We start from the raw sequence: 15,758 nt of genomic DNA on the forward strand, positions 1-15,758 counted from the left end.
TCCATTGGTGGGGTCCGGTTGGCTCGAGTCCTTGTTTAGCAACTCTGGAGCTCAAAACGCGTCTCGAGTTTGGACCGCCTCTACCGGTCCTCTGGCCCGCACTGTGCGGAGCAGCGGAGCGGTGTGTTTTCATTGTTGGCGGTATCAGTTTACCCCCGATACCGGTACACCGGCACGGCGGTACACTGGCAGGGCGGTATGCAGTGCCGGGGGCCGCGAGGGCCGATGGGGCGGCGGGGGCGGCGACCCGGAGGCGAGGGTGATTCGCATGATTCACGCACCTGCCGGCCAGGACGGTGATTGCGCCAAACTGTGCGAAGACGGCCGGGAATGAATAAATATGCAAACAAAAACAACAACACTTTGTCAAAACACTTTGCCGGCCCAGGCAGAAAGTTTGGCGCGCCGCCGCCCCACTGTAATGTTCTGCTCTGTAGCGCTGTTCCCGCGGCGATACATCCTCCGGTCTCTGGATCCGAAATGAGGGGCGGTGCGTTCCGCGCGGTCCGCGCCACCGTGAATCCGCGGCACTTTTAACGCGCCAGTCTCCACCACCATGCAAACGCCCCCGAAATGCCTGCGGTGTGGCTAAGTCTGTGTCTCGGTTGCAGGGCGGTGTGGCTAAGTCTGTCTCTCTGTTGCAGGGCGGTGTGGCTAAGTCTGTGTCTCGGTTGCACGGCGGTGTGGCTAAGTCTGTGTCTCGGTTGCAGGGCGGTGTGGCTAAGTCTGTGTCTCGGTTGCACGGCGGTGTGGCTAAGTCTGTCTCTCTGTTGCAGGGCGGTGCGCGCAGCGGGAGCCGAACACGAAGCAGCAGCAGCTCAACACCGCGGCGCCGCCGCTGCAGGTGACGGTGCCCGACCACGGCCACGACCACGGCCACGACCACGGCCTCCGGCGCGCCAGCGAGGCCGCCGCCACGGCGAGCACGTCGCCGATGACGACCCCCGGCACCACGACGGTGCCCGCGCCGCCGCCGCCGCCCACCACGGTGGACCCGCACGCGCCCTACGTGGACCGCGCGCACTCCAAGAACGTGACGGCCCTGCTGGGCAAGACGGCCTACCTCAACTGCAGAGTCAAGAACCTGGGCAACAAGACGGTGAGTGGCATTCCTCCCTCTCTTTCTTTTCATGTTTCCCTGCGGATGGCCTCGCTCTGTCTCTCCGGCGAGGCGCGGCGAGGCGGACTGGGGCGCGTGAGTGCGAATAAGTAGTGGCTCTGACTTTGCGAGTCCCGCCCCGGCCGAGGCCCCGGCCAACTCGGCCGAGTTAAAACTCCTGGTCGCTAAATAGCCCAGGCAGTGTGGTGGCCGGGAAGGGGCGCTCGCTTATGCATGCAGAGCTAGGCAGAAGGACGCGGATGACCCGTCTGGGATGTCGACTTACTTGACCTGCTGCCTCCCTCTCTTTCTCTTTCTCGCTCTCTCTCTCTCTGATCCACGCCGTGGAACGTCTCCTCGTCGCGCTCCACCAGCGCTGCACCTCTCTATCGTTCTCTGTCACTCGCCTGCGCCACTCCCATCTCCCATCCCTGTCTGTCTCACTCCGCCACCCCGTTTCAATTTCTTTTTCCTGCGCGACGCAGTTCGGGACCGCCGGGCCAATTATGGGCCGAGCGGGGAGGGAGGGGAGGGGGGGAGGGGGAGGGGAGGAGAGGGGAGGGCGCCCCCGGGGCCCAGTACACCGCATAAGCCCCTCCCGGCGACCGCTTGTCCTTGGCCGAAATTTCAATTTCACCGTTTTGCCCCACTTTCCCAGTGGCTCGTGCGTCTCGTCACGCCGCCGCTTTAAAATGCAGCCGGCCACCTCGCTCTCCCTGCGTAGCCCAATAGGAAGCGCGCCAGGCCCGGAAATCACAGATCGTAAGTTCAAAACCCCGCGAACGTTGCAATTTTCATATTCTCTTTTTTTTCCGCTTTTTTTTACGAGGAAGTGTAAATTTAATCCAACGTAACGGTGGTCTGGTTGTTTGGCCGGGTAAACCGGCGGGCCTCGCTGCCCGGCTCAAAGGCATAACATGGAACATTTCCAGCGCTGGCTGCGCGGCCGCGCGGCGCCACGGACCACTCCGACGCCACCGCGCTGAGCCCCAAGCCCGGGGTAATCAGGCAGAGCTAGCGCAGCTAGATGTAGACCCTGTTGCTATGGGGACGTTAGACCACCTTGGGCGTCGCGTTGGGCGGTGCACAGTGGGCCAGAAGTCCGGTAGAGGCGGTCAAAACCCCGGACGCGTTTTAAGCTCCAGAGTCGCTAAATATGAATCGAACCGAACGTGTGACCCCACCAATGGATTCCTCGTTCGGAGAGCAATCCATTGGTGGGGTCACACGTTGGGTTCGATTCCCATTTAGCGACTCTGGAGCTCATAACGCGCCTAGAGTTTGGGCCGCCGTCGCCGGTCTCCTGGCCCACTGTGAGGACAGGAGGATATAGACTGGAGCGCTAAAGAGCCCATTACGGGCGCGCCGCCGTTTTCGGACGTGGCCAGCGCGTCCGAAAGCTCGAGTAGTCTTCGGGTCCTCTTCGGCTGGTCTCGGTGCATCTCCGGGGGTGGGGGGTGCGTAGCGGGGCAGCCTTCGTGCCACCTGGAGCCCGCCAGCACACCCGAAGTGTCGCCGAATGACGTCGGAAACACCCGAAGACTACTCGAGACTCGAGGATCGCGCAGGTACAGTTTTATGGGGGGCAATTTAGCAGTCGCGCGCTGGCCTGTGGAGAAGCATAGGACGTTAGCGCTCCAGTCTATATCCTCCTGTACTGTGAGGCGTCGCGTTGGGCGGTGCCGCTGAGGCGAGGCGGGCTGGAGCCGCTGAAAGTTGACGTGCATGATAGGGCTGGATGGTGAGCAGCCAGGCAGCCACAGGCAGCCACAGCCAGCCGCCACACTGCAGGCAAACACAAAAGCCGGTGCCGTGCCTCTCCCGCGGCGTGCCGGCAGAATTATAGCTCTGAGAACACGACGAAGTTAAGAGAGGCGCTCTCCAGTCTCTCTGCATTAAACAACTTGCTCTTTGTCCTCCTCCTCTCCCTCCCTCCCCCCTCTCCCCTTTTTGTTTGTCCGTCGATCTAATAAGGTGCTCGCGCGCACAAAGACGCTGTTGATCAAGCCGGACACACATTATTCACCGAGGCAAGCGGAGCACAGTGGGCCAGAAGACCAGTGGAGGCGGACAAAACTCTAAACGCGTTTCGAGCTCTAAATGGGACTCGAACCTAACGTGTGACCCGACCAATGGATTGCTCTCCGGACGTGGAATCCATTGGTGGGGTCACACGTTTACTTCGAGTCCTGTTCAGCGACTCGCACTGCAAAGCCAGTGGTAAGTTTGCTTGCCACAAATTTGGCAAGCCGCTTTGAATGCCAAAATTTGGCAAGCTTTGGTCGGCCCTCTTCATAAGCTTGCCAAATATTGGCAAGTTGGGGAGTATTTCCGGGCCAAGCTTGCCAAGTTTTGGCATTCAAAACGGATTGCCAAATTCGTGGCAAGTAAACTTACCACTAGCATTGCAGTGCGGGACCTCAAAACGCAGAAGACCTCCACCGGTCTTCTGGCCCACTGTGCGGAGCCGAGCGCAGCAAAGAGAGGATGTAAACGCAATATCTCGCGAGTTCGCACGAAATTTCACGTTGCACGAGACACGACAGATTTTGTGCAGATGCACGTGACGTACTTTGAATGAAAATCTGAACGAGAGAGAGAAAGGGAGGGAGAGAGAGAGAGAGAGAGAGAGAGAGAGAGAGAGAGAGAGAGAGAGAGAGAGAGAGAGAGAGAGAAGGGAGACGCCGGGGCTGAAAAGTTAAAGGCAGTCAGAGCAGTGTGTCTTCGGACTGGCTCATAAGAACGGCGGATTGAGGCGTTGTTTGCAGATGTGTTGTCGGACCACGTTACTCCCTCGCTCCGTGTACGGCCGCTGCGCGAGCTGCGCGAGTTGCACAAGTACAACGCCAAAGACGGCGGCAAAGGCTGGAACAGAAGGCTGGCACACTGGAACAGAAAAGGCGGAAAGGGGGTGGGGGCGCAAAAGCAGGTCGCGGTATTCGAACCCATGCTCAGGCCAACTTGAGCGCCACTCCAGGGCTTGGGCCGCTTGCGCGCACTTCATCACGTCCTGCTGGAGTCCTGGAGTTGCTGCCGCAACGTGCTGGACAAACCTGGCTGTCGATCTAGTTGTTGTTGTTTCTTTCGTTGGCGTGGCGCAGAGGGAAAAGTGGCATTTCCTCACATTTCAATTCACGGCGTGGGCTTCCGTGTACCTGGTGCTAGTAGAGGAGCCACTCGAAGTAAAGCTGTAAAAATGTGACATACCGGACTCTGACGATTCGATCGCTGTGGGTCAGAGAGAGAGAGAGAGAGAGAGAGAGAGCTGCGGTGATTTGTCCGGCCGGCAGTCGTGCGTTTTGTGTGCGGAAGGGCTCACAGCGGGCCCTGACGGCTGAGAGCGAGAGAAACGAAGAATCAACGAGAAAGAGAGAGAGAGAGAGAGAGAGCGCCGCGTGTGTGGAACGGGTCATTGCCACGGCCCATCCTCGCCTCTTTATGGACCTTCTGGACTCGGGACTCCGTCCGGAACCTGGAACGCATGATTGGCTGTCCGGATGAGCAAACGAGGGAAGGCCGGGGAAACTGGAGCGTACCAGAAATAGCACAGTAAATGTCTTACGGTGAAAGGCTGCACCAACATAATATGGTGGAGATTTTCTCCATAATACCAACGAAATTCGTCAAAATATCTATAAGGCACAGTGAATTCTGAATGGTATGCTACGAAGTCAGCCGCACCACCATAGTATAGAACATTTTCACCATAATATGGAGAATCTTTACTGTACAACATTTAGAGTGAGGGCAACACCTGGGGGATGGTTTCACCAGGCGATGGTTGCACCCCATGAGCTCACAGTGCGGTTTGGCCTGCGAGACGGGCCTCTTGGTGGTGGAGGGCTCTTGCCGCTCCGCGCTTCGCGTGTTGGATCCGAACGGGGGGAGGCTTAGGGACACGTGTGATGGATGAGACTTAGAGGCCCGCCAGGTCCGCCGGTAGCAGGCCCGCCCGGCCTAGCCCGCTCGGCCGGGTCGAGTTTGCGAACCAGAAAAGGAAGAGGCACCCGGAGGCTCTCTTTCTCTCTCTCGGCGAATCGGACGGAGCCGAATAAAGCCGAAGGCCGCGCGACGGGAAGCCGAAGCCGAGCCGAAGCCGAGCCGAAGCGCTCGGAGGGCCTGACGGCCTGACGGCGGGACGCCGGGCCACCTTATCCATCCGACTTGGCCCTGGGCCGCGCGCGTGGCGTTTGAGTGACAGATCTCGACTAAGCCGCCGATAACAAGGAGACGACAAACACCTTCCAGAAGTCGAAGACATCAGCATCTTTTGTGTGTGCCCCGCAGCTCACCGCAGCCCACCGCGGAGGAGGTTCAGTTGCCGGCAATTTCTTCAAGTCCACACTGCCATTTTTGTTTGCAATTTTTTTTTTAAATTTTTGAGCACTTTTAATTTTGGGGGCTGCTTCCTCCCTTCTCTCCGCGGCGCCAAGGCGGACCGTTTCTCCCACCAGATTGGATGGCTGCGCCCATGCTCTCGCTTGAGGGGCTGCCAGCCCCGCCATGTGGTGATGGCCCCCGCCGTCGCCTTTTGATGGTCGCGGTGCGCGCCGCGTCGCCGTGCTCGCCAAGGGCCCGAGCATTGCCCTTAATACGTCCTCGACACCTTCCCTCTCGTCTGCAGGGTTTGCAGGGTGGGTTTGCAGTGTGGGCGCGGCCACCGCCCTGCAGTTTCTTTAACGGCGCGGTGATGCGGGTGGCCGCGTGGACTAGGCGGTGGCCACTTTGCTGGACGAGCCTGGTGGGGGGTGGCCAGGCCAGGCCATGCCTGTGGCGCCGACGGCAACTATCATCCGAAACAACCCCGCTGCGCGCTGCGCGGGACGACCCCGCCCCGGCCGAGCCGTCCGGCAAGGCACGGCGCGGCCCTCTGACCCCGGCACACAAATCTAGCGGTGATTTTCGAGTTTCGCCCACCATTACCAGATTGCCCACCCCTGGCCATGGCCCGCCCGGCCCGCCATGTGGTGACATAAATATTTCACTCCATGTCGAGCGGAAAGTTAGTTTCGGGAAGCAGCGCCCTGGCCGAGGGCTGGCCGGAGGGCTGGCCGGAGGGCTGGCCCATGATCTAGTTGACGCGAGGCCGGCCGGCCGCGGTGCCGCGCTGCTGCACCACCTGGGCCATCCTTAAGTGGCCTGGCCGCGCCGCCGTGGCCGCGCCGTGGCGGCTCTGTAATTTAAACCGGCCGGACAAACGCGATGGAGGGGGATCTTAGGGGCCGCGGCGCCGCGGCGCAGTGGGCCAGAAGATCGACGCAGGCGGCCAAAACCCTCGACCCGTTTTGAGCTCCAGAGTCGCTAAATGGGACTCGAACCGAACGTTTGACCCCACCAATGGATTGCTCTTCGAACGAGGAATCCATTGATGGGGTCTCACGTTCGGTTCGAGTCCCATTTAGCGACTCTGGAGCTCAAAACGCGCCTTGAGTTTCGGCCGCCTCCACCGGTCTTCTGGCCCACTGTGCGCGCGCGGCCGTTCCAGCGCGTGTAATGGAAAGTCCAGCAGGCTGCGTCCTCCAGCCCAAGTGCGCGGTCTGCAAGCTGCCACCACACTGCATGCAAGCCGCGCAGCCAGTCGTCTTTTTTTTCTCTCGTCGGCCGACTACAAAAGGAATCAGTCTCCCCGGCGCGCCCTTTGACGTGCACTCTGAGCCGGCCCGCTTTACAGTGGACGATCTGCCTGCTGCGGGGAGGGGGAGGGGGAAGCCCTGGGAGTTTGGCGGCGGTCTGGGCTTCAAACACTGCAGCGCCGCAAGCCGAGCGACCAGAGGGCCCCGTCGGGCCCCGTCGGGTTGGAGGTGCCCCCGTGGCCGCCATGGCCGCCGTGGCAGCCGTGCCCCACGGGACGCCCGATGGCTCCCTTGGCCCTTCGGTCCAACCCTTCTCCCGCCAAAAGGGGCCGCGGCCCGGGCAGCAAACGATTCGCCGACTTGAGGTCAGAGACAAAAACGGTGGGGATCGCTAAAACGGCAAACTCCAGCAAAATAGACGATCAACTTGTCCAGGTTGAACTAACCCAGTCTCGCCATGTCGCGCGCTGTTCGAGAGACACCTGCAGTCCGCCTTGAAATTTTCGTCAGGTTGGCAGCGCCGGAACCAATCAGGACGCTGCTAATGAACCATGCAGGCCCGACGGTGCGCCAGCCCAGCCCGGCCGAGTGGCTTGATCTGGGTGGATCTGGATGGATCTGGGTCAGGCGCGACGCTGGCAGACAGGCGTCAGACGAGCTGGGCGACTGTGCCATTCCTGGGGGGAAAAAGGGGAAAGAGGGAAAAGGGACTAATTTCGTGGACTTTGGTGAAAACGTTGGGAAGGGTGCTGCCCGGGCGACCGGCGCGCGCATGCTTAAGAAGAGCTCTAAATTAAGGTTGTAAGTGACATCCCGCGCGCTTAGCCATCTGAGGAACACCCCTGCTAATGACGTCACTGGCCTTAACTACACACTTTTGCCGAGCGGGACAGCCAGGGCTGGCAGCCAGGGCGCGGCCAGGCAGGCCAGGCAGGCGGCGGGCACTGCCGAGGCGGCCGCTCCGTCCCTTGGTCTTGTGCCTTAACACATCCCGTTAAGGAAAATTACAGGCGAGAAGGTGGAGTTCCCGAGGGCCCGTTCGGCACCTTTAGTTGGCCTCCCTGCCTGTCTGTCTGTCTGTGCTGTCCGCTCGCCCTCTAATTGCCTGCATAATCGCCGCCTGTCTCCTTTTCCCTTTGTGCCCCATTTTTGCGGGCCCGGGCGTGGCGGGGCGTGGCGGGGCGGGGCAAGGCGTGGCAAGGCGGTCGCGTAAGAAACCGGACCACCGCCGGAATTAGGTGCAAAGCTAGTGGGAAATGAGCAGGGATGATATCGCGAGTCGTAATCCTTGTGGCGAAGAAAACCGCTAAGAGGATCACGGTGCACAGTGCGTGTAGGTGGAGCTCGCCTTGTCTCGCCGGACTAAGCCACGGCCACCACACCGCAAAACGACAAAAATTAAATTCCAAAACGCCCGCCCGTTTTTGTAGCGCTGTTCTGGGCCGCCCGGCGAGGTAGGCCAGTCGCTGGCCTCGGGGTGGGGCGTGCTGCCTACCTCGCCGCTCGCAGGCGCTAGCGCGCCAGCCGGCCTCAGCCCCGCCGGCCTCACAGACTCACAGCTCGCTGCGTGTCGTGGGGAACCGCGAGCCAAACGCATTCCAACAGGAATGTTTTAGACAATTCCGAAACAAAATCCAACCAAGAACTCAACATAACTAAAGCGAAAAATTTCCGAATTCATCTAAAATAAAGTCCAAAACGAGGCTTGAAATTATTGCTGCTCCCAACGTGGATAGCCGGGATCGTGGCACCCAGGTTCTCAGGGACACTGGCACACTGCTCAGAGGGAGAGGATCATCATGCCGCGCTGCGGAGTCCGGCATTTTGAGTGTTTATCGCTCCCCTGAGAAATTGTGTTGCTCCCCCTGCTCGTCTGGCGCGTCCCGTGGGCCGTGGGCCGCCAAGACCGGGCGAGACCGCCCCTCTGCTCGCCCTGCCGGCCCTTTGTGGCTGCCTTCTTATTCGCCTCTCTCTCTCTCTCTCTCTCTCTCTCTCTCTCTCTCTCTCTCTCTCTCTCTCTCTCTCTCTCTCTCTCTCTCTCTCTCTCTCTCTCTCTCTCTCTCTCTCTCTCTCTCTCTCTCTCTCTCTCTCTCTCTCCCGCGCCCAACCCTTCTCTCACTCGCACAAAGCCAATTAGAGTTGATTTGCATTTATTCCACGCGCACCTGTGTATCCTCCCAACGGCCGGCGGCCCAGGAAATAAAAGGGAAATTAAAAAACATCCTTTTTATTTGGGATAATAGTCGTTATAGTACAATCACAGTATTTACGTTTCCCGTTACTTCGGGTTGCGAGGAGAGCGACCGGCCAATGGCTCTGTTAGCAGACGGAGATGGAGCGAACACCGCGGGCGTGTATGGACGGCCGCTGCGTCGCATGGGAGCGAAAGGCTCACTTTCAGAGCTCACTTCCACACTCTAAATGTTGCACAGTGAAGATTTTCCATATTATGGTGAAAATGTTCCATATTATGGTGGTGCAGCTGACTTCATAACATACCATTGAGAATTCACTGTACCTTCTAGATATTTTGGCAAATTTCGTTGGTATTATGGAGAAAATCTCCACCATAATGTTGGTGCAGCCCTTCACCGTAAGATATTAACAGTGCACTGCAAGAAAAAAAGCCGTCAAACAGATCGAATTTTTCTAACCGCTCTTTGAAAAATTTCCTCTAAAGCTAGAATTCTTTCTGGCTCATTCAAAATTACTCTTCTTTTCCGCCGCGGTTTCACGAACCACACCACTGCAAGGCGCGCCTGGACTGGTGGTGGCGTGCCTGGCGTGCCCGGCGTGCCTTCTCACTCTCCCTTTTATCTCCTTTTAATCGCGTTGTTGGCCGCGCCGTTTGGTTGCGCGGAAGACTCATTTTCCCTCTCTTTTTTCCCCGGCCCGCCTTCGGTTTGGGTCGCGTCCGAGACCGTAACCAACAACAACAACAACAACACGGGCCGGGCCAGCGACTCGCGGCCCACGCCTGTGGAATCAACTATACTGCATGTGCTCACGGAAGGAGGGAGGAGGAAGGGGGAAATCAGTGGGGGTGTATCATTAGGGGTGGAGTAATGGAAATGAAGTAAAAAAAAGGGAGCGGGGTGTTTAACGTGCTTTTCTCAGGCGCGCGCCCTGCGCGTTTAATTTCGATTTACATATTTCACTTTCTTGAAAGCAGTTTCGGCGGCGAGCCTCTTCACTGTCAAAAGAATTGAACCGGACTGACCGGAACGTACAGTTTATTTGCTGGAGTGATGTCGTGCACCGACTAAAAATGTGCTCTACAGTGAGGAAAAAAGGGGAAAAAAGAATTTGTTGTGGCAACGATAATGTATGTTCATTTTGGGATAGCAAAAAAAAAGTTGTTAGGCGTACTATCAATTTGTTGTGAAAACGAACACTTTGCTCTCACGACAAATAATTCGCCAGGAGTACAAACATTAATTTTTTAAAAATATTTAGTTCTCCTGACGATATCGTTTCGTAGTCAGAACAAAATGTTCGTTCTGACAACAAATTGATAGTGCGCCAAACAACTTTTTTTAGCTATCCCAAAATCAACATGCATTTTCGTTGTCACAACAAATTCTTTTTTATTTTACGTGTAATAATTTTTACCGTGTTCAGTGTTCCGTTTCGCTGTCAAGCCTTGCGGCCAGTAGCAGACACGGCCAGCTCACTCACACCCACACACCCACACCGAGGCACTCACTCACACCCACACACCCACACCGACGCACGAGTCCGCAGGGCCAAGACGCGCAGCGTAACCTCGGCAAGTTTAGCACTGGCAATAAAACGAAGCTGCTCTGCCCTTCTCATTAAAAATGTTGTTGTTAATGAAATTTCGTGGTCGCCTTCCTCGCAAGGCGCGCTACGGCGAGCCAAGAGACAACGCAGACCTTGACCCGGACCCCCTCCCGCGCAATCCCTGCCAAATTCAAAACGAGAGAGAGGGGGAGAGAGAGAGAAGGGAGGCAGACAGAGAAAGAGTGAGTGTGAGTTGATGCGTGTGCGTGCGTGTGTGCGTGCGCTCGTGCAGTACGTGCCTGTGGGTCGGCGAGTGTAGGGTAAGGTTACCAAACATGGATCACTTTTTAAATAATCTTCTCTATATCGAAATTAAGTATGGGTTGACTTCTATTTTTGAATCTTATGTTGATGTTTGCCTCACTGGTCATATGGCTACCAATAATGGTACCTCTAGCTCGAATACTGTGGAAGTTGTTAGGACAAGAAAATATGGCTATTTTTGCTAAGGTTAGGTTAGGGTGGTCCAATCATGGATCACCCCACCAGCGTTTGGACACAAAGTAAGGTATGCATTCAGTAGTCCCAAAATATCAAAGTAGTCCGTCTAAAGTGCACGATGAAAAATTTTGAAGTGACTGCGGTGATTGCTTGGCCCAGAATCAGGGGTGCAAAAATCTCCTTTTTGAACGTCATTTTTCCATCGATTTTCGGGGGCCTGTTTTAGGTGTCTTTCTAAACGCAACCCTGCAGAGTAGAGAGACGCAGTTGCAAACTTGTCAGACTCACATCGAACAGTCAAAGGGTCAGTCCAAGCAATGAAAGACAGAAATTTAGAATCTGGCCACCTGGTCTTTAGATATAGACCCCCAAACAGAAATGATCCATGTTTGGTACCCCGATCCATGTTCGGCACTTTACCCTATGAGAGACAGAGAGAGACTGCGGCCGTAATTTGATTTCTTCCTCGTTACACTCATTCACAGGCAGTCGTCGTGTCCCCGGAGTGGAGTTCCGTGCTGTGCCACCGACCCTTCCTTTACCCGAGTTCAATCCTTTTTCTTTCTTTTTCTTTCTTAATTTTTTCAGTTTTATTTCTCCCGCGCTCTTTGTACTGCGAACCTTGTTTATAAGCTCCCTTGCCAATAAGCCGAGCCAGTTGCCCCCACTGCTTTGCACTGGAAAGTGCAAAGTTCCAAAGCCACGTCATTTCCCCGTGTAACCGCCTCACAGTGTGCCAGAAGACCGGCGGGGCGGCCGAAACTCTGCACGCGTTTTGAGCTCCAGAGTCGCTAAACAGGACTCGAACCGAGCGTTTGACCCCACCAATGGATTCCCCGTTCGGGGACCCCCGGGGTCACACGTTCGGTTCGCCTTGACGACTCTGGAGCTCAAAACGCGTCTGAAGATTTGACCGCCTCCACCGGTCTTCTGGCCCACTGTGCGCTCGTCGACGGACTTGATGACGTCACGGTGGACGGCGAAGAGCCAATGGGAGTACGATCAGCAGGTCTGGTTATCGCAGTGGCCGCCCGAAGTCGACCCGCATCACCACTTTCCAGTGTGTCGCCTTTCAGCCCGACTTTTCGGCAGTGCAGCGCCGCCCCCGCGGCACCGCGGCCGTCAAGACGAACGCTGTCGACTTAAAAGCAGCGGCACCTCACAGGGCGCTGCCTGTCTCCCGCCGCATCGGGGTGCGCGCTGACGGGCGGGGCGGGGCGGGCGGGGCGGGGCGGGGCAGGGCAGGGCAGGGCGGGGCGGGGCGGGGCGGCAGCAGGGGCAGCCAGACATGACATCGCACTCAATTAGAGCTGTTTAGAGTTCGGTTTCCCCTCGACCGGGGGGGGGGGCACTCAGTCAGTCAATGGGACGGAGAATCGACTCGGCCCGCACGGTGCGCTGTCAATGCCTTATTGACCAGTGGGCCGATCCCGAAGAGAGCCTCTCTGTCCCTCTCGCACTCGCCGGCCGCCCCATGTGGGAGGGACAGAGACAGAGCTGTGCTCGGAATCAGCGTGCAGCAGCCGGGCCTCAAGGTAGCCCGCGTGGCCCGGCCAATACAGCACGGCGCGGACCAGCGGCAGCTGTCTCTCTCGCACTCATGGGGCGTCCCCTGTCGGTGCGAGGGAGACAGAGCGACGAAAACGATTCTCGGAATCAGTCCGCAGCGCGGCGTGGCAGCGTGGAGAGGAGGGGCGGCGGCAGTGGCGGACAGGTGCCGTGTTGCTGGTCAACGCCCGTAGCTAATTCGCACCCCACCAATCTCACCCCCCCCCTACACACCTAAACACACACACAGAGAGAGAGAGAGAGAGAGAGAGAGAGAGAGAGAGAGAGAGAGAGAGAGAGAGAGAGAGAGAGAGAGAGAGAGGTAGAGAGACTTGCTGCTTCGGTACCCCGGCACCGCTATCGGCCAGTTGGCCTAAATGGCGCCGATGCCCGTTAAATTTCACGAGGAGAGACCCATGACGCACGTGCGCAGGCAGGAGGGAGAGGGGAGGGGGAGGGAGAGCACGCACACCTCAGGACACGAACCCGGCCGGATCGACGCGCGCTCGCAAACCCATCCACTTACCGTCAATCTGCAGGGAGATGGAACTGCTGCAATGCAGCCCTCCGCCGAAACACTTCCAACACACACACAGACACACACAGACACCGCCCACGCACTCACGCGCAGAGAGCCTGTCGGTGGGAATTACAACATTGGAACACCCCCATGCACGCAAACGAAGCCAGTTGTTTGCGCATAGACCTAGCGCTTACCCTCGCTTCAAACGACGCAAACACACACAGACAGGCACACACACACACACACGCGTATTTATTTGCAGTTTTGCTCGGCCGGCCAGTGTTGGCAGTGCAGTGCCGATGGTGCCCGCGGTCCTATCCCTCCCGTTAACAAGTTCCATTGGGCGGCAAGTGCTGTGTGGATTCGGACTCGCACCTGGGGACGCTTAATGGGGACAATCCCTTGTCAAGCTCGGCAGAGGTGCCGGTGTAGTGGCAGTGGTAGTAGTGATGCTATACACCCGAAAAATAACTTTTTAATCAAGAATTTTTTTTTTTTTTCATTTTTAAAAATACAATTTTTAACCAACTTTTTTTTAGGACAAAGCTAAAAAATAGTCTTGGATCAAAGTTTTTAAGAAAACGTTTTTATTCTGGGTGTCATGGTAGTAGTGGCTGTGGCGAAAATGATTTCGAACCAGTGCAGGGCCGCTCGCTGGCTAGCCAATGACGTCACGGCGATTGAGGGAGTAAGGCCCCGGCCGGAAGATGGGTGGCGAGCTCGGCGGGGCGGGGCGGGGCGGGGCGGGGCGGGGCGGCCACTGAGAGTAAAACGATGGGCCCTATGAACAAAGACCGATGTCCTTTGGGTCGCTCGAACAAAGTCCGATCTCCTTTGGGTCGCTCGAACAAAGACCGATCTCCATTTCCTAACCTGTCAACGCGTTCATTTTGAAGTCCCAGAACAATCTCTACGTTTTGATTTCACACAAATGAGTTTAAGATGATCATTCTCTAATATATTAGGAACAAAACCTTCAAACTATTGTTTGAGTTGGATGTCTGTTGCGAGAACTACAATATAAAGAAACGGCGAATGCAGAAACGGCCGAAATGGAGATCGGTCTTTGTTCGAGCGACCCGAAGGAGATCGGTCTTTGTTTGAGCGACCTAAAAGACATCGGTCTTTGTTCATAGGACCCATCGAAAAACAGTTAATGAGGCTAAGCGTGGGGCAGCTAGCCTCGCCGCAGGCATCTGGTGCCCAGGGCGCCGCCAGGCCGTCAGAGGTGTTGTTGTTGTTGTTGTTGCATCTGTGGTTGGGACGGGGGCACCCTCCTCCACGCTCAGCCACAAAAACATGAACCGAAGCAGTTTGCTCGGCGTGAATTATGCAGCCTCATGTGATTCATGATCTGCAACACATGTGCATGCACGTGTCTGTGTGAGAGAGCTAGTAAGCATGCACTTGTGCGTGTGTGTGTGTGCGTGCGTGTGTGTGTGTGTGTGTGTGCGCGTGTGTGTGTGTGCGTGCGTGTGTGTGTGAGCGAGCGTAAAGGCTCTGCGATCGCGTACGACCGCACGTATCGCTCGTACAAAGGGGCGTCGGCCGGGCGTCGGTCGTTGAATGGAAACGAAATTATTACGGTGCCGTGGCGGAGGGGGGTGGGGGTTGTCGCAGTGGTGGGGGTGCGAATGGGGGGGGGAGTCTTATTTGCCGCCGCGAATCCCCTTTCGGTGGCTGGAGGACAAATCGGCGCACTCCGCCGCGGCGTCCGAAAGCGGGGGAGCGAGCGTCCTGGAGCAGCAGAAGCTTCGCGGTCTCCTCCCGGATGCTGCGCCGAGCTGCGCCGAGCTGCGCGCGTCACGGCGTGCTCCCCGCACGCAGCCGCACGCCGCCACCGCGCCCACGACGGCCAAGGCCCGCACGGCCTCCACGGCCTCCTCCCTCGCGGCCTCGAAATTGGCATCGTCCATCACGCTAATGTAACGTGGGCTAACGGTGGCTGGCTTGGCTTCTCCCCGCCCCGCCACGGCCTCGGCCTCGGCCACGCCGCCGCGCGGGCAGAGGCCTCGCAGAGGCCTCCGTGCCATCCATCGGCCGGGCCTCCCGAGACCGCGACCGCGGCCCGGCAAACAAGGCCCCGAACCTGCACGCCGTACGCCTTTGGCGCAGTGCTGCCACATGTGTGGCCGAAAACTCCCACCGCGTACCTGTGTAGTAAGGGTGGCCAACCGGGGCCTGCCGAACAGGCAAAGCCTTCGGGAAGTTGGCACTGAGGCAAGCTGAGGGGCAATGACACTCACTGAATTTTTGGCTCCCTGTGGCAACACTGTGAGGACGAGGCTCTCCGGCGCACCACGCGGCCGGCTGAACCTCACCCTCACCTGGGGGCCTCGCTCTGTCTCTCTCGCACCGTTCGTGGGGCGCACTCAATTCCCCGTAAATAGGCAAACCAACTTTGGCCATAACCAGTGACCTTTCCCGCCGAATCAAAGTGAGAGCCTCGCGCTTTCCAGACTTTCTCGCTCGCTCTCTGTCTCTCTCTCTTTCTCTGTCCCCGGTGCCTCGGCTCGGCCGAACACGTAAACGGTCGGTAAACATTGGCGCGACGCGCGACGCGGCACTGGGGACCGAGTCTGGCTAGCGACGCCTCCATGATCGATCCCCCGAGCTTCGAGCTTCGAGCTTCCAGTGTGGCGGGCGCAGCAATTGTTTCGAGGACAACTTTCGCCGAGGCAAATCCCACCTCGTCGTTCACTCCGGTCGAAGGTAGGAGGGGGAGGGAGACATGTCTTCAGAAGGCGGCTATTTTCTAGTTGTTTCTGAT

General features: G+C 57.6%; 1 protein-coding gene across 1 annotated transcript in view; it reads left to right on the forward strand.

Moving 5' to 3' along the window:
• Positions 1-573: 573 nt before the first annotated feature.
• LOC117644702 (zwei Ig domain protein zig-8-like) overlaps positions 574-15,758 on the forward strand; it is a 46,426-nt gene continuing 31,241 nt past the window's right edge. Inside the window, exons 1-2 of the mRNA XM_034384315.1 lie at positions 574-592; positions 777-1,099. Of these exons, the coding sequence (XP_034240206.1) occupies positions 574-592; positions 777-1,099 (342 nt within the window). The remainder of the gene's footprint in view (positions 593-776; positions 1,100-15,758) is intronic.

Source organism: Thrips palmi, unplaced genomic scaffold, assembly GCF_012932325.1.
Source record: "Thrips palmi isolate BJ-2018 unplaced genomic scaffold, TpBJ-2018v1 HiC_scaffold_18, whole genome shotgun sequence".
NCBI lineage: Eukaryota > Metazoa > Arthropoda > Insecta > Thysanoptera > Thripidae > Thrips > Thrips palmi.